The sequence below is a fragment of the Podarcis cretensis genome (assembly GCF_951804945.1).
Source record: "Podarcis cretensis genome assembly, chromosome: 2".
In the NCBI taxonomy this organism is placed as follows: Eukaryota; Metazoa; Chordata; class Lepidosauria; order Squamata; family Lacertidae; genus Podarcis; species Podarcis cretensis.
The window spans coordinates 52,194,073-52,210,203 of NC_137171.1; the positions used below are offsets into that span (position 1 = coordinate 52,194,073).

General features: G+C 41.8%; 1 protein-coding gene across 1 annotated transcript in view; it reads left to right on the plus strand.

Annotated features, from left to right (window-relative positions):
• The first annotated feature begins 12,205 nt into the window (after positions 1 to 12,205).
• ERGIC1 (endoplasmic reticulum-golgi intermediate compartment 1) overlaps positions 12,206 to 16,131 on the plus strand; it is an 80,346-nt gene continuing 76,420 nt past the window's right edge. The window contains exon 1 of the mRNA XM_079964885.1: positions 12,206 to 12,487. Within this exon, the coding sequence (XP_079821011.1) occupies positions 12,468 to 12,487 (20 nt within the window). The 5' untranslated portion in view covers positions 12,206 to 12,467. The remainder of the gene's footprint in view (positions 12,488 to 16,131) is intronic.

Consider the following 16,131-nt stretch of genomic DNA (forward strand, 5'->3'; position numbering starts at 1 on the left):
TCAACTTTGACCTTTTGTAAACTAGCTCAAACCGGTTTAGTACATCCCCAATAAAATGACAAGGCGTATTTGGGGAAGGTGTAATCAGCTAAGGCCTTTGACTTTAAGATCCTCTTGTGCTGCCTGTTGTGGTTCTGACATAAATTAGAATGAACATTCTAGTTTACCCAAGGACCATAAATTAGGGTTGCCATATTTCAAAAATCTGTACCAATTTTTACCCGAAAGTTGTTGAGGGTTTTTTTAGACAAACCCCAAAGTTTGTCTGGATCTCACTTGACAAAGAGCCAGAACAAACCACTGCCTTCCGGAATTTCCCCTGGTCATCACTTCTGCCTTTGAAATCCCAGTAATGTCTGGGAGATCCCAGATGTATGGCAGCCCTGCCAGACATGTCTACTCAAGCATCCTTTTTCAGAACAGACCACTTTGGGAAGTCATCCAAACTGCTGCCCATTTTTATGAAAATTCTAGTTTACCTCAGAATCATAAATTTGATTACAAATAACCCCCAAGGCAGTTCCTGAAGTTGCTTGTAGCTACACATGTTGCTGTCATTTCCTTCTTCCTTGCATATTGCTGCCTACACACCTCCCACACAGCTCTTCTAAATGTTTCTAAATGTTGTCCTCATTTGTGCCGGTTGCTGGTCTCTATGATTTCAGCACTCTGTTGTACTTGGATATTTCATTCTTTCATTATTCTCTTGTTTCAAGCCTAGAGACATGGTCAGTTCCAACATTTACTGCTAAATCTCAAGAGCTACTGACCTTGGGCGATACCAGTTCTTTCTATATACTGAAAAATGTTGGTCTTTTCTACCAAGAGAGGTTGGTTGATGTCCAAAGTATGCCTGGTAGATACCACCTGTTATCTGAGTAAGAAGTAAATTTTAACTTTTTCCAAGTACTTCCAATGAATGGCTCAAATTCTTCCTAGTTTCCAATATTTCCTTGAAAATGTTTCTGTTTGTCAATATAAAATGATAAAGGAATTCAAGTGCAATCCTGAGTAAACATCCCAAAGATCCATGTGTTAGAAGTATTGGTAAATGACAATTTTTGTAGTTTTGAACTTTGATGAAAATGCTTTTTGACATTAATGGCAGTCATGGCTAAATTGATCATTTTTCTAAGACACTGAGAGGGAAGAGACTATAGAACCTTTTTGTAAGATGGCAGAAATTTATTGATTAGTAGTAAGACTTATTGGTTTACAATGTATTAATATTTATGAAGAAGTAGTATGGTAAATGATACAGATATGGCAAATGCCTTTTTATCTTGAGAAATATTAGTGAAACCATGCTTTTGATAGGTTTATGATTCGGGATGAACATAGGTAGGAATGATTAAACATATCCTTCAGTTAGCCTGTAATTATAATTTCTGATCATGGATGAGGTGATTATAGTTTTGCTGCTTGCTCTTGTTATGATCAGTAATTTCAGTTTATTTTTATTTGAGACAGAAATAGATATGTTTTTGAGACAATAGCTAATCTGTGCTAGAGAAGCAGACATAATTTTTATGAATGGGGTAATAAGTCTGTTTGGTCTTGTTTTAGTTACAGATAGGTAGCCGTGTTGGTCTTCCATAGTCAAAACAAAATAAAAAAATTTTCTTCCAGTAGCACCTTAAAGACCAACTAGGTTAGTACTTGGTATGAGCTTTCGTGTGCATGCACACTTCTTCAGATATCTGAAGAAGTATCTGAAGAAGTGTATCTGAAGAAGTGTATCTGAAGAAGTGTGCATGCACACAAAAGCTCATACCAAGTACTAACTTAGTTGGTCTTTAAGGTGCTACTGGAAGAAAAATTTTTTATTTTGTTTGGTCTTGTTTTACACATTCTACATTTATTGTTTTGGCCTATACATTCAAAATTTGTTTTCACCATGTACCTTTCAGAGCTTTGGAGAAATAAAGAAAAAGTTTTTTTGATTGGCTCACATCTTGGCAGTAAGTTGGGCTGGATTGTGAAACAATCATACAAAGAAAGGAAATGTCAGCATTCAGATATACTTTTCCCTGGGAGTCCTGATGCTACTATGCCCTGGCCTGCAGAGGTACCGAAGTCATATTGTAGCACCCTGCTTGTGGTTAACGCTTAGCTGGAATGAAATATTCAACGCAGCAATAGAGAAATTAAAATAATAATTTATTTGTCAGACAAATAAATATGAGGCACAGTGGTATATGGTTACCAAGCTCTGGCCTGGCCTCCTGCCATTCTGGCCAGCACTTATATTTCCTTAATCCAGCCCCCTTGCTCCTCCTGTGGCTGCCTCTGTCCAATCAGCCTGGTTGAAATTCCTATTGGCTGTTTGCTAGAACCAATCACAAAAGATACACCCATTTCCTCATGCCCTTTTTTGGGAAACAAAAAGCTATATATTCTTCTATCTATAAATGACAAATAAGTAGTAATATATCTTACATGTGTCTCAACAAGGAACCTTAATTACCAGCTCACCTCTTGCCCTCCTTGCCCTATTGCCCTCCAAAACAAATGGTTTAATCTCAAATTTTTATCTTAAACAGATGTCAAGGATCATCATTGAAAGATCTCCTTCCTTTGGAGGTCTCTAAACAAAAGCTTGACAAATGCTCTAATGATGTTTCCTGCTTAGCAAGGGGGGCTGGGCTGGTGGCTGATGGCCCCTGTGATCTCTTCCAACTATATGAAATAAGAATCTAGCATAAGGATTTAACATTTCTTAGCTTCTAATTCCTTTGCATAATTACATTTAAGCCAATATATATTTAATACATAACATAGATAACCTTTTAAAAGGAAAAGAAATCTTAAAAGGATCTCAGTTTAAGAAAGAAACAACTTTAGAAAAAGACTTCCCAAAATACTCTCTTCTCCAGCCAAGCCAGTTGCCTTTTTCACTGCTCTTGACCTTTCAACCTTAGGAAAATATGGCTCAAGTTTAATGGGAGGCACATGGTTTTATTTTACTATTTACCCACTCTTAATTATGTTTATCTCTTTTTTTTATCTTCTGTAATATGTAGGGTCAGTGTAACCTTGGCTGTCAGCCTGTAATTCCCTTTTTACGACTTTGAGAATTGTTTTCTGCTATAAATCAGGGGGCCCCCTTGTCTAGGAGAATAAACATCTTGCCAAGGTTCTTAGGCAGCTGCTCTTCTGCCTGGCATGAACATTTGAAAATCTTTAAGCTTTTTAAGATACAGGCCCTGATCAAGCCTTAATAAAAATGCAGGCTATGATTAGATGCCTCAATATAGAGAATTTGGTATATTTCCTAGGCTACTTGGGTGATGATTACACAGTGGGTCCAACAGTCATGATGGGAAGAGTTCTCCTTGGGTTTTTAAAAATTTAAACATGCAAGCTTTCACGTATCTTGTTGCAGTCTTATATTTTGAGCAGGCTTGATATGGCAGAATATGTAATACTGGACAGTACAGTTTTCATAACACTGAATCTAGTGTATTCATTCCTTCTTACTACCAGCAGCAGCAACTTTATGCTGCCTGAGAATTGCCAGCAAGAACTTGATGAGAGGTAGGAGGGTTGTTCTTACCTATAAAAGGAGGCAGCGCACTCAGAGAAAGGGTTCATTTCTCATCTGGAAAGTATAGCAGGCTTCACCGCAGTTGCCTTGGAAAGTTCTGTGGTGCAGGTATTGCATCTGAAGGAATGGGAGTAACCAGGAAGTGAAGATGCTGTGGGAATCTGCTTCACACCCTAGAGCTGAGTCAGAATACCTTCATTTGCTGGCGGAAGTGAACCATCCGGCCAACAGAATAGATCAAAAACTCTTGGAAAGCAGCACAAATATCAATGGCCTTCACAGAAACAGGCAAGGGATGGATCCCAATGGTTTCAGTGAGGCTGGTTTCATAAATGATGTTGCATTTTAGTCTGAAATGTGTCATTTATGAATGCTGTTAATTGCCGTACAGAAAGTGTAAATGCACTCTTTAAAAACCTAGTGTACATTTTTGTCATGGTAGCTGATTCATTTGATTTGCAGAAGCAGAAAATGCAATAAATAATTTATATATTACTTGTGAAAGTGGTGTCATTCATTATTTTTATATTGTACACTATATATTGTCAGTGTATATGTTTTTTGAGAGAGAGTGATAATGTATCTGAATATACCACTGACTTCATTTGATTCAATGTTAGCTTTATCTACTTGAACAAAGGATACATCCTTTGACTTTGGTGCTGAAATAACGTAAACATTATAAAGCAAATAATTAAAAGTCTTCCTTCTTGCTTCAGTGTCTTGAGATAATTGCTCAGTAATACTATCAGGGAACTGCAGAGGCCCAAATCAAATTGGTACAGGCTGGCACCTAATATATGTCCTGAGGTGCATATTTGGTTTTTTTCAAGCAGTTCATTCAGTACTTGTTGGGGCTGTGGCAGATATGGGTTATTTCTGGGATAGCTAGAAAAAGAGAACCCTACCATCAGTGGTATGGTCAAAAGTGGAGGTTCATGCACCTCAGATAATGCATTGCCTTTTTGCTAGCTGAGAAAATCAAGAGCATTCTCTTCCTCTCAGGGTTTATTTTGCACATTCAGGCCTCAAGATTTATCTGAAAGTTGTCTACGAATGGGTCTTCTAGCCACCAATTCTTTCTGATTATTTTGGATCAGTCAAACATCATTGTGGTATTGTACACCTGCCCACCTAGCAGTTCGAAAGCACATCAAAGTGCAAGTAGATAAATAGGTACCACTCCGACGGGAAGGTAAATGGCATTTCCATGCGCTGCTCTGGTTCGCCAGAAGCGGCTTAGTCATGCTGGCCACATGACCTGCAGACAAACGCCAGCTCCCTTGGCCTATAGAGCAAGATGAGCGTGCAACCCCAGAGACGTCCACGACTGGACCTAATGGTCAGGGGTACCTTTACCTTTATACTACAGTAAGTGAAAGTACCAAGTGAGGTACTTCTAGAATACTTTATTCATTTCTGGGGTAACATTTGATGTGAGAGAAATCCACAGCAGAGGTGTTTTGCAGCTCACCCAATGGGAAATATTTTTTATTCCAACCTTTTCATGTTACCCTTGAAGCATGACTTTACTCATGCACCCTGTTTTGATCCTCCACATAAGGTGCAAAGCTTCCTTGTTTGTGCCAAGGAACCATGAGTTCCATCTACCACTGAGGACAACTCAGCTGTTGTTTACACCATCACTGATAGAAGAAAGATATGAAAGGGCCATTGACCTTGTGTTAATTGTTGAATTTTGCTCAGATCACCGCAACTTTTGAGTCAGTTCTTGAATATATATAAACTAATCAGCAGCTTGAGGAAGGTTCAAAGGTTCTTATAATAGTATAAAGAATAATATACACAGGCCTGCGTGAGCCTTCTATGCTGGATTTGGTCCAAGGTTGTTACCATGCAATCATGAGAGAACCCTAGTTTTATAAATAAAGCTGACCATAAATTATTTGGAAAACAACTCTGAATTAACATTGCTCTATGGAAAAACACACAAACACAAAGATTTTTAATTGTGCAAAGAAGCCTTTTAAGATCATTAGAGATAAGATAGTGTTGACTACATCTGTGTTCTAGTAACCCCATTTTCACCGGAGGGAGAATATTTGAAAGGGAATTCAGTCCCTTAAGGATTACTGACTCACAGAATTCATCAGTTTGCAAGCTTAGGTATGTTTGACTCTTATGTTTTCATCACAGGTGTCCCCCCTTTCCCAAATGTAATTTACCAAATGCAATGTTCAGTCACACTCTCCATAGAATATCATGTAATATGCATACAAACACACCCTGCAAGGCAGTATGGTCACTTGAAATACACAATATTCCCTGATGTGTGCTGAGTCTCAAGTCAAAAGGGAAAAGTAGATCAAGTGGTTCTTATCTGGTAGATGATTCAATGTGTGCTTAAGTTCATCTGGAGTAGGAGGAGCACAATGTCAAATAAGCATACACCCACTCTTATAGCAGGTGGCGCTTCTCACTCAGGCACTAGCACCTATGCAACTTCTGAACAAAATCTGATGTACATTGTAGGCTTGCCTTTCTTTTCTGGCTCTGCTTTGGCAAGACACACAGAACCTAAGCAGGCGAAAGCTTTCCTAACACGAAGAGCAATTACCGGGGCAACCTTCACTGTGAAGAGCTGGCCGATATGCTCAATAGCTCCTGTTTACTGGGAACAGTCTCTGTTGTCTTCTACCTGTTCAGAAAAAAGAGGGTTGTTACCCTATTTTTACAAGTTGAGGAAATGTTGGGGATGCCTTAAAAAATTTTGTAGAACAAAGTTCTGACTCCTAGAGCTGCATCTTGACCCTAGAACCCCTTTGATGTAATTGTACGCCTGTGGATATGAAAAGCAAGAGGACAGCTGCCTCCCACTCCTCCACCTGATCATTTTTTTCAGATAGTAAATGTTGTTGGATGTGTTTACATCACAGCTATTCTGCAGCATGGACAACCAGCCCCACTATTATTACCTTTTAAAAAGATGTTAAATTTTCAGAGTCGTTTTACTAACACACCCTCCATTAGAAACTACAACAAGGGAGGCTATTGCAAGGTAAATTAATGAAGCATACGGTGGGCTGAAAAGGGCCTTGTAGCAGTGGGGAATGGCAGGGATGGAAGTTCTCTGAAGGTATGGACTCCTCTCTCAAGGCCTCCTGATCTGACAGACTCTGGCTCAGGCCTGGTTATGATCCAGGGGCCTGGGATGGTCTCTAGAATCTCTGCTACTGTGATGGATCAGGATGGTTGCTCCTTGTTTGAATCATTTACTGGCTCCCTGTAATCACCTCATTTTTATGTACTGTAAAATAATATATTTAGTACTTTACCCCCTAGTGGCCCATTTTTTGTTAGTCATGTCAGGTTTTATGATTTATGTGTGTACAATTTTGTAAGGAGAACATTTAAAAATATGTTTAAACCAAACAAAAAACCCTGCACACTAAAGACAGAGCACCACTAAATCTTTCATTCTAATGTGTTAAGTCTGTTACATGTAGGGAAACCTTGACACAAGTGATCATTTCATGAGTGAGAAAACACACACTCAAACACCCCTCAGCTGACACCTCCTGTGCTATGTATATAATGCTAAATTATATACCATTATGTATATGAAACTAATGATTTTTTGTAACCTGCCTTGGGACAGTTTTGTCCTGAAAGGTGACATATAGAATTCAACAAACAAACAAACATTTTAAAATGCAGCAGCAGCAACAACAACCAAGACCCCACAAACACAAAACCATCTGCAATCTAAAGCAATACAGTCGATAATTCAGTCATGGTTCTTGTAGATTGGCTCTAAAATTTGGAATGCTTGATTGAGCAAGAGGAAGGTAACTTTACACAGGCCATAAATCAAAGCAAATTCCTTGAAAACGCTCTGACTTCAGATTAAAGTACCTAGTCATTGGGTCTTAGTCATACATACTGGCCTTCAGTGTTTCTGAGTCTCTCAAACATGAGGCATAGGTTCAGAATTCAGATACAGTCACATATAATCTATTTAAATTTAGAAAGTGATCAGGAAACTGAAATGTGTTGCTTTTCATTGCAGGGGGAATGAACAAAGTGCAGGAAAACAAGTTATACATTACTAATTGTAATTCTCAGATTCAGCCCCTTTGGTTGCTTGACTCACTGCCTCAGATTCTTCATCTGTAAAATGGCATCTTCTGAGTAATAGTATGAGGATCATTTGGTAACATATGTTGAATGGTTTCTACAGTTATTAACATTACCGCTTGCTGTATTTTCTTAATCGCAAGTAAAATATAATGTTTATTTCAGCTGAGATCATCGACGACAACTAGCTTCCTATGTACTGATCATGTTATCCTCACCTCATTTAAACTCTTGCTTTGCAAGCCCATTTTGGCACGCTCTGGAATGATCTAAGGAACTGCACCCAGCTGGAACGCAGTCAAATTCCTGTTTCTTATCTCATACTTTCTAGAAGATTCATGTTATTAAACAATGTGATGACAGGGGTCTTATCTCAGGGCAATAATGTCTTAATGCTTAGACAGGATAAAACATGGAGCATTGTCAATGTTCTGGCAGTCTTTTGGGGGGTGGGTGGGTTGTTGTTTTTAAAAGAATGTGACCTTTTAAAATATAGTCGTCGTCCCCTCATACATTGTGAAATGTCTGCCAGAAAACTCACCATGGGCTTCCCAAACTTGACTTTATTAATATGTGTAGATGAGTAACATTAATCTTACAAGTAAACCAGGTTTCGGTAACTCATTTAGAAGAGTGCCCAGCCAAGGTTAAGAACCACTGAGGCTGAATATGCACTATACATTTAAAGCAGCCCTCCCAAATGCTGGGAATTTTAATTTGTTAAGGGAGCTGGGAATTATATCTCTGTGGTGGCTCCAATGCCCAGCATTCTTTGGGGAGAGGAGAAATGTGCTTTAAGTGTAGGCAACCTTAGCAGATCAAGTCTAGAGTCCTGAGGTGAAGTACCTATTAGGATTATAGGCAGAAAAAAATATTAGTTGGGGAAGGGCTGTAGCTCAGTGGTAGAACCACCTGCTTTGCATGCAGAAGGTCTAGTTCCCAACATCTCCTGGTGGGACTGGGAAAAATCTCTGCCTGAAATCCTGGAAAGCCATTGCCAGTCAGCATAGACAATGGTTTCCTGATAGGATGGGAATCTCTATGTTTGAATGCTATACCCAACAGAGGCTAGAGAAGGTGGCCTCCTGACTCCAACTAAGGAGCAGGGGCAGATGTGATGCATGTATGTCTGTGTGTGAAGGGCAGCAGTTTTCAGTTTGAGGTAGAGAGGCTGAAAGTGTGTGCTGAGAGCTAGTTTTTCTCTGAAATCTGTGCATAGCTGTCAATGTTTCCCTTTTTAAAAAGGTAATTCTCTTATTCTGAATAGGATTCCTCACAAGAAAAGGGAAAGGTTGACAGCTATGAATCTGTTAGTGAACAGATCTGCCACATTGTAGGAATGCCTGCTTCTTGCTTCCACTTAAGAGTATGTTCTGCTGCTTTTATTTGTAAATAAGACAAATATGACAAAGATACCGTCTCATGCCTGGCAAACCTGGATAGTGCTTTCCCTGGAAATTTTCGCCACTTGAGGAAGTGGGGAAGTGCAAAAAAAAGCATGCTTTTCCCTTTTCTCCTTTGCTATTACAGTGGTACCTCGGGTTAAGTACTTAATTCGTTCCGGAGGTCTGTACTTAACCTGAAACTGTTCTTAACCTGAAGTACCACTTTAGCTAATTGGGCCTCTCGCTGCCGCTGGAGCATGATTTCTGTTCTCATCCTGCAGCAAAGTTCTTAACCTGAAGCACTATTTCTGGGTTACCGGAGTCTGTAACCTGAAGCGTATGTAACCCAAGGTTCCACTGTACATGGTATAGCTTAGGGTTGTCATATGTCCAGAATTTCCGAGACATATCCGTAATACTGCTGTCTCTAGCAGTGTCCGGGCAGAAATCAGTAAAAATGTCTTTGAAAATCCATGTCGTTTTTGCTGATTTTCCATTAAAAAATAGCTCAAAAACGGCATTTCTGTCTGGATTTTCACTGTTTTAAATATGGCAGCCCTAGTGTAGCTAGATCAGTGGCCCTTGAAGAGGGGAGGCATTGACATGGGTAGGAGCCACATGATCAGACCTGCCCATGTGATACAAACATCCCTACATTACTGGAGCAGCATTACAGGGGAACAAACTTCAGGAAATTGACAGCTTTAAAATATATGTATCAACATTTCAATCGGCCTGCACTGTTGAAAAGGCTTCTTTTACATTTATGGCTTTAAAATAAATTTAACTGTCTTTGAGGGTTAATTGGTATTATGATGAATGACTCCTTTTTATACACATCTGTTCTCGATGTGATTGTGCAATATTATTTATGATGACTGAAAGTCAGAACAAATAAATAATTATCTGTCTAACCTTATTACAAGGTGAAATGTGGACAATGTATTTCTTCCAGTCATTAGGGGTTAATTAGGGCCCCTGATGGGTGACATAATATTTTGATCCAGTGTGGTATAACGGCTATAGTGTTGGGTTGGGTTTTGAAGTGGGAACACAAAGGTTCTGAGCACATAAATAGCATAGTCAAAAGCAACGGATTTGAAAATTTACATTACATTGTGTTCTTTGCACTGATTACTTTCCAGGATCTGTAATCTGTTATCATTTCCCCTCTGTGCAGGATTGTGGTATAGTATGATTAAATTGATGTGATTCTTCCTGCACTTAAACCTGAAGAGTATCTGAAACAGGCAGAAAACGTGGACGGTACAGGATTCATTGCCTGAATTTTTGTAAACTGTTCTGAAGGTGTTCAATTTTTGAAGAATTGTTCACAAGTCAGTTACATTAAGAAAAGTACTGTAGTGTAGTAGCTAAAGTTGCGATCTTATGAAAAGTTATTTGAGATTAAGTCCCTCTTTGTTCCAGTGGAGGCTTCCATGAAGGGGCGCTGGAAGGCAATTTTCTATTATTCCCCCTTCCTTCTGCAGCCCTTGCCCCCCCCCCCGCCGCCCCAGACTACCATGTAGGCCTCTGTACCCATTAACACCATAAAGAAAACCTCCATAGCAATGAAATACATACAGTGGTACCTCAGGTTAAGTATTTAATTTGTTCCGGAGGTCCGTACTTAACCTGAAACTGTTCTTAACCTGAAGCACCACTTTAGCTAATGGGGCCTCCTGCTGCTGCCGCGCCGCCAGAGCACGATTTCTGTTCTCATCCTGAAGCAAAGTTCTCAACCTGAAGCACTATTTCTGGGTTAGCGGAGTCTGTAACCTGAAGCGTATGTAATCTGAAGCGTATGTAACCTGAAGGGTATGTAACCCGAGGTACCACTGTATCAACATTCTGCTATAGAATTTATGCATTACAGTGGTGCCCCGCAAGACGAATGCCTCGCAAGACGAAAAACCCGCTAGACGAAAGGGTTTTCCGTTTTTCGAGGCGCTTCGCAAGACGAATTTCCCTATGGGCTTGCTTCGCAAGACGAAAACATCTTGCGAGTCTTGTGAGTCTTTTCCCTCCCCCTCCCTTTTTCTAAGCCGCTAAGCCGCTAATAGCCGCTAAGCTGCTAATAGCGCTAATCCGCTAATAGGGATGCTTCGCAAGACGAAAAAACCGTTAGACGAAGAGACTCGCGGAACGGATTGTTTTCGTCTTGCGAGGCACCACTGTATCTTTTCAGAAGTTGTACCCACTGATTTAAATTGGATTAACTCCCAGGTAAGCATGTCTCGGGTCACAACCTGAGTAATAAACAAGAAGTTTAAAGACTGTTTCAAGGCAAATCTTAAAAAATGTAGTATAAACACTGACAACTGGGAAACATGGGCCTGCGAGCGCTCCAGTTGGAGAACAGCCTTTATCAAAGGTGTCATGGGCTTTGAAGACACTCGAACTCAGGACGGAAGGGGAAAATGTGCTAAGAGGAAGGCATGCTTGGCAAATCCACACTGTGATCAACTCCCACCCGGAAACCAATGTCCCCACTGTGGAAGGACGTGTGGGTCCAGAATTGGCCTCCACAGTCACTTACGGACTCATTGTTAAAACCATGTTTATTGGAAGACAATCTTACTGGGCTGCAGGAAGATGTTGTCCACTCTTTCACTGCATGTATTTCAATATGTGTGAAAGTGCTGTGGCACTCATTCTAGGTTAACTGAAAATTTCAGTAAGACTGGGGTCACATAGCAGACCGGTGTCATTTAATGCATGCATCTAGCGCCTATTATTCATTCATTTACTGCCTGTACAGTACTTGTATGCCACCTCTCAGGGCTAGCCCTCCCAAGGCGCCTGACAGCTTATTTAAAACATAAAATCATTATTATACCAACGCCTGTTTACGCAGAATGTGTTCAACGACACTTATTCCTAAGGCACGTACGTAGTAGGATCGTGGCCTTACTGTACAATCTTATAGGTCTACTCAGTTCGATGAGAGTTCGTTATAGACTCACTGACAGGTAAGCGAGCATATTAGGAGCGCATTCTTAAATCACGAGCAAATTGCCCTCCGCTCTGTGCAGACATGTCCGCCTGCGCCCTTTAACCCGTTAAGTTCCCAGCCCTTAAAAGTTTGACGCGTGCGTGCAGACGGAGGGCTCCCACCGGCGCGTGCCTACATTTTAGGATCGCCTCCCCCGCCTTTCGCTTCGCTCTGCCCCCAGCGCCCACCTGCCCGCCCCCTTTCCCTCCGCGGCGGAAGCGGCGCGTCGGCCGCTCTCCGGCGCCCAATGAGTTCTTGCTGCGCGTCCTCTGGCCTGGCCGGGCTGGGCCCGTCACTTCCTGCCCCCTGTAGCCGGCACGACCGAGCCTGAAATCCCAGGGAAGAGGAGGTGGAGGTGGCGGCCGTGGAGGAGGAGGAGGAGGAGGAAGAGGAGGAGGAGGGGGGCGGGGAGCAGGGAGGTTGAGCCGCGTTCGCCACCAACATGCCCTTTGATTTCAGGAGGTGAGTGCGGGCGGCGTCCCCAGAAAAGGGGTGTGTGAGAGAATGAATGGATGCATGCATGTGCAGGGAGAGCCGTTGCAGCGAGCGATTGGGGGGCGGGGGGCGCAGTGCACACGGCGACCCATCCCACCCCGCACCCCCCCCCCCAATATTAAGCTGGTGCAGCTGTCATCTTTCCCATCAGGATGTGGGGAGAGGGGCACGCGCCACGGTCCCTCGGGTGCGAAGCGCCCCTCTGCGGTGCTCGGTGGACGGGGAACGGAAAGCGGGTGGGGGGGCATCCAATTTATGGGCCCATTTGGGCAGCTCTACTATAAAAATCCATGAACAAAGCCCACATCTCACTTCTTTTAAAATTATTCTGATCTTTAATCTAAGGGTAATAAAGATCCTTCTCTTCATGGGTGCCAGGCAGAGCAGGCCCCCACCCCAGCCATAACCCTCTGATCCCTAGATTTCCTTAAAAGGGGACGGGGAAAGGTGAGTTTCTAGCACTTGTGGGACCTGAGATAGGAGGCAAAATGTATAGCTCTCAGATATGAGGCCAAATGTACTGTTCTTCTCTTCTTGGGTGTAATAGTCTGCCCCCCCCAATTCAGTGTTTTGCTTTGTCCCACCCCCACCCCTGAAAATGCCCATGTTTCCCTCAAGTCCCTTCTGCTCTATGAATAGTGATTTCTGTACTTGAAGCATGCATGTGACGTAGCAGTCACTGGGGCAAATCTGGTTTGGAGAAGGGTACGAAGTGGATTCACTTTGCCAACCCCGAGGCAAAAGAAGGTGATGGTGGGAGGCAGTGGTAAAAATTAAGTTTGATGAGCAGGATGCTGTAGGCCAATAGAGTTGGCCCACTTGTTCCTTCCCCATTCTTAAAAGTGGCTCTCAAGCAAAACTGGGTGCTTCTTAGGGTCATAAAGGGTGTGCTGAGATGAGTGACTGACAGCACAATCCTATGTATGTCTACTCAGAAGTCTTAATGAGTTCAGCAGGTATGTAGAAGTCAGAGTGAATTGAAAGGAATAGAAGTGGAAATGCCCAGTAGCTGGTTTGAGATGAGCTGTTTTACTCCCCAAGCTAAAAGCATGGTGACTCAAAGGAGAATAGTAATAAGGTGTGTCTCCTGGACACAGCTGGATAGAACAATAAGAGTTAAGGAGAGTAGGTACACAGGAAAGCTGAGATTTATTTCAATCACACACTCACAAATAGCATGCTGATTTCCCTTTCAACTGTCTGCCAAAGTAGTCTTGGCTGTTATATCAGATGCACTGGTTCTGTCATCAAACTGCTTATGATGCCAGCGAGGTGCCACACATTCCTTGGCATAAGTCTTTCGCTCCCATCCCCAACAAATGACGTTCTGTCATTTGGCCCTTCTTTATATCAGCCTTTCTGCCTGTTTCCATAGTGCTGTATGAGACTTGTGAACCCTTTTTTTAAAACAAGAGTTTGCTGCCATACCTTCTAGTCCTTCTGCCCCTATTCATTCCAGCTAATGTAACATTTCTATTATGCATTGCAGTCTGAAAAAGACTATATTATTGCAAAACGGCATTTCCCTTAATCCTTACTATTTTCAGCCATTATCACATTGTATTAGAAGATCCTCAAATGGATCGGTTGAAATTTGTTCTGTGCAAGCTGTGTTAATATGCAGCAGTGGGAGGGAACCTGTGGTCCCCTATAGATTTTACTGGACTACCACTCCCATCACCTCTTGACCAGCGGCATGCTGGTTGGGGCTGATGGAAGTTGGAGTCTGATAACATCTGGAGGGCTACAGGTCCTCCTCACCCCACACCCCATTTTACAGGATTGCAGGTTTTTAAATTGCACTTTAAAAATGCTTCTTCACTGAAACAGTTCTTCCTTTATTTTGTAGTGCCCTTAAAAAGTTCTGTTTCTGCAACCGAGTGAGACAAGTGAATCTTGTTCTCTGGCTCTTCTTTTGGTAGGCATGCCTGAGAGAACAGTTTCTGTTTGCTTGTCTCAAGGTGCTTGATGCCAAAGATTCCACAGCCAAGCTTGAAAACCTCATTTGCCCTCATAACATGGGGCAGTTCCCTGTGTACTTCCTTCCACCTGCGTCTTGAGAGGGTACCACCTCTGCATACATTTACTAGGTGTGCTTACATCTTTCCCTGAGGGGTGGGGAAACACAGGTGAGGATGTTATCCTTATAAATGGAAACATGTTATTATTATATAACACTTCAGATGCACCTAGTATTTTGTGAGGTCCCTGCCCCAAGGCCTTATGACATAAGTTAACACACAAGCAGCAGGCATAAAGGGAGGGTGTGGTGGCCTGACGACTGGACATAGGGTGGTTGCATGCAAGGTGTAGTTTTGGAGGAACATGTAGGTGTGTAGAAGGTTAAGGATTTTCCAAACATATTATTATTATTATATAACATGTTACTCTTTCTCCATCAGATACTTCAAGGCACCTGGGTGTGTTGGGGAAGGAAATCTCAGGGTACAGCTGAATAATTCATGCCTCCTTAAACTGGCAATGGAAAAACACTTGTTCTCCACAACACAAACAATGACCAGGAAACATGGGACAATGGCATATATTGTGCTTTTCTTGTCATTAGAGGTGCCTAATCTCTGCACTTGTTTGACTAACATATATTAAAATTTATTTGGGAAGCTGTCCAGGTACTAATGCTGCTTGTCATGCTCAGCAGGAATTATTATGCAAAGTATTTTGAATAGGAAGCATTATATTAAGAGTGTTTGTCTTTGAGTGAGCCGGAATTTGTTCTGCTCCTGTTGACAAACATGAATACTTGAATGATAAGGAACATTGTTTTATGTTCCCTTTATGCACTTTAAATATGCTGGATTAGTTTGAAACGGATGCTTGGCTAAGGTTTCAGATACTCTTAGTGCTTTTCTTTAATTTGTGACTTAATTTCCCAATCTCAAATTCTTTAAAAAATAAACAAATCTTTCAGTTGCATTTGTATTTTTCCCTTTTATCTCAGTAGCCTAGAGCAGCAAGCATGGAAGGATTCAATTTTCCCCAAATTCACCAGTATAACTCCTACATAGAACTCTTCCGAATTGGAACCAGAAGTAAATAGGTAATCCATATGGTACAGAAAGCTCCCTTAAACTGAATCAAACTATTGTTCTCTCTTGCTCAGTCTTGGCTACTGCACACTGACTGGTAGCAGTTTCCCAGAATAGGCAGGAATCTCTACCTGTAAATCCTGGGGATGGAACCTGAGGCTTTCTGCCTGTAGCTCATGTGTGCTTCCACAGAGCTGCAGCACATAAATATCTCACGTCACCCAACTCCTGCCAGTAGACAGGATGAAATTTCTGAACAGCCTTCAGGGGCTACCATTGGAGTGCATTGTATTAGTCAGGCCTACCTGGCTGATCACAGAGGCAACCAAGCCCCTTTTAGTCATAACCTCTTGCACTGCACCAAAGGGCAGTAATTATTGCATGATTCTTCCTCCCCCTCCTGGTTCCAGACTTGTCCCTCCTGCCACCAATTTTCTTTTAATCTGTTAGATAGAGCTTCCTATTTAGTGCTTAGCTGCACAAACCTGTGCATGGAAGTAAGCTCTGCTGTATTCAATGGGGTTTATTGTTGTGAAATTGTGTGCAACATTGCTACTTTAGTTT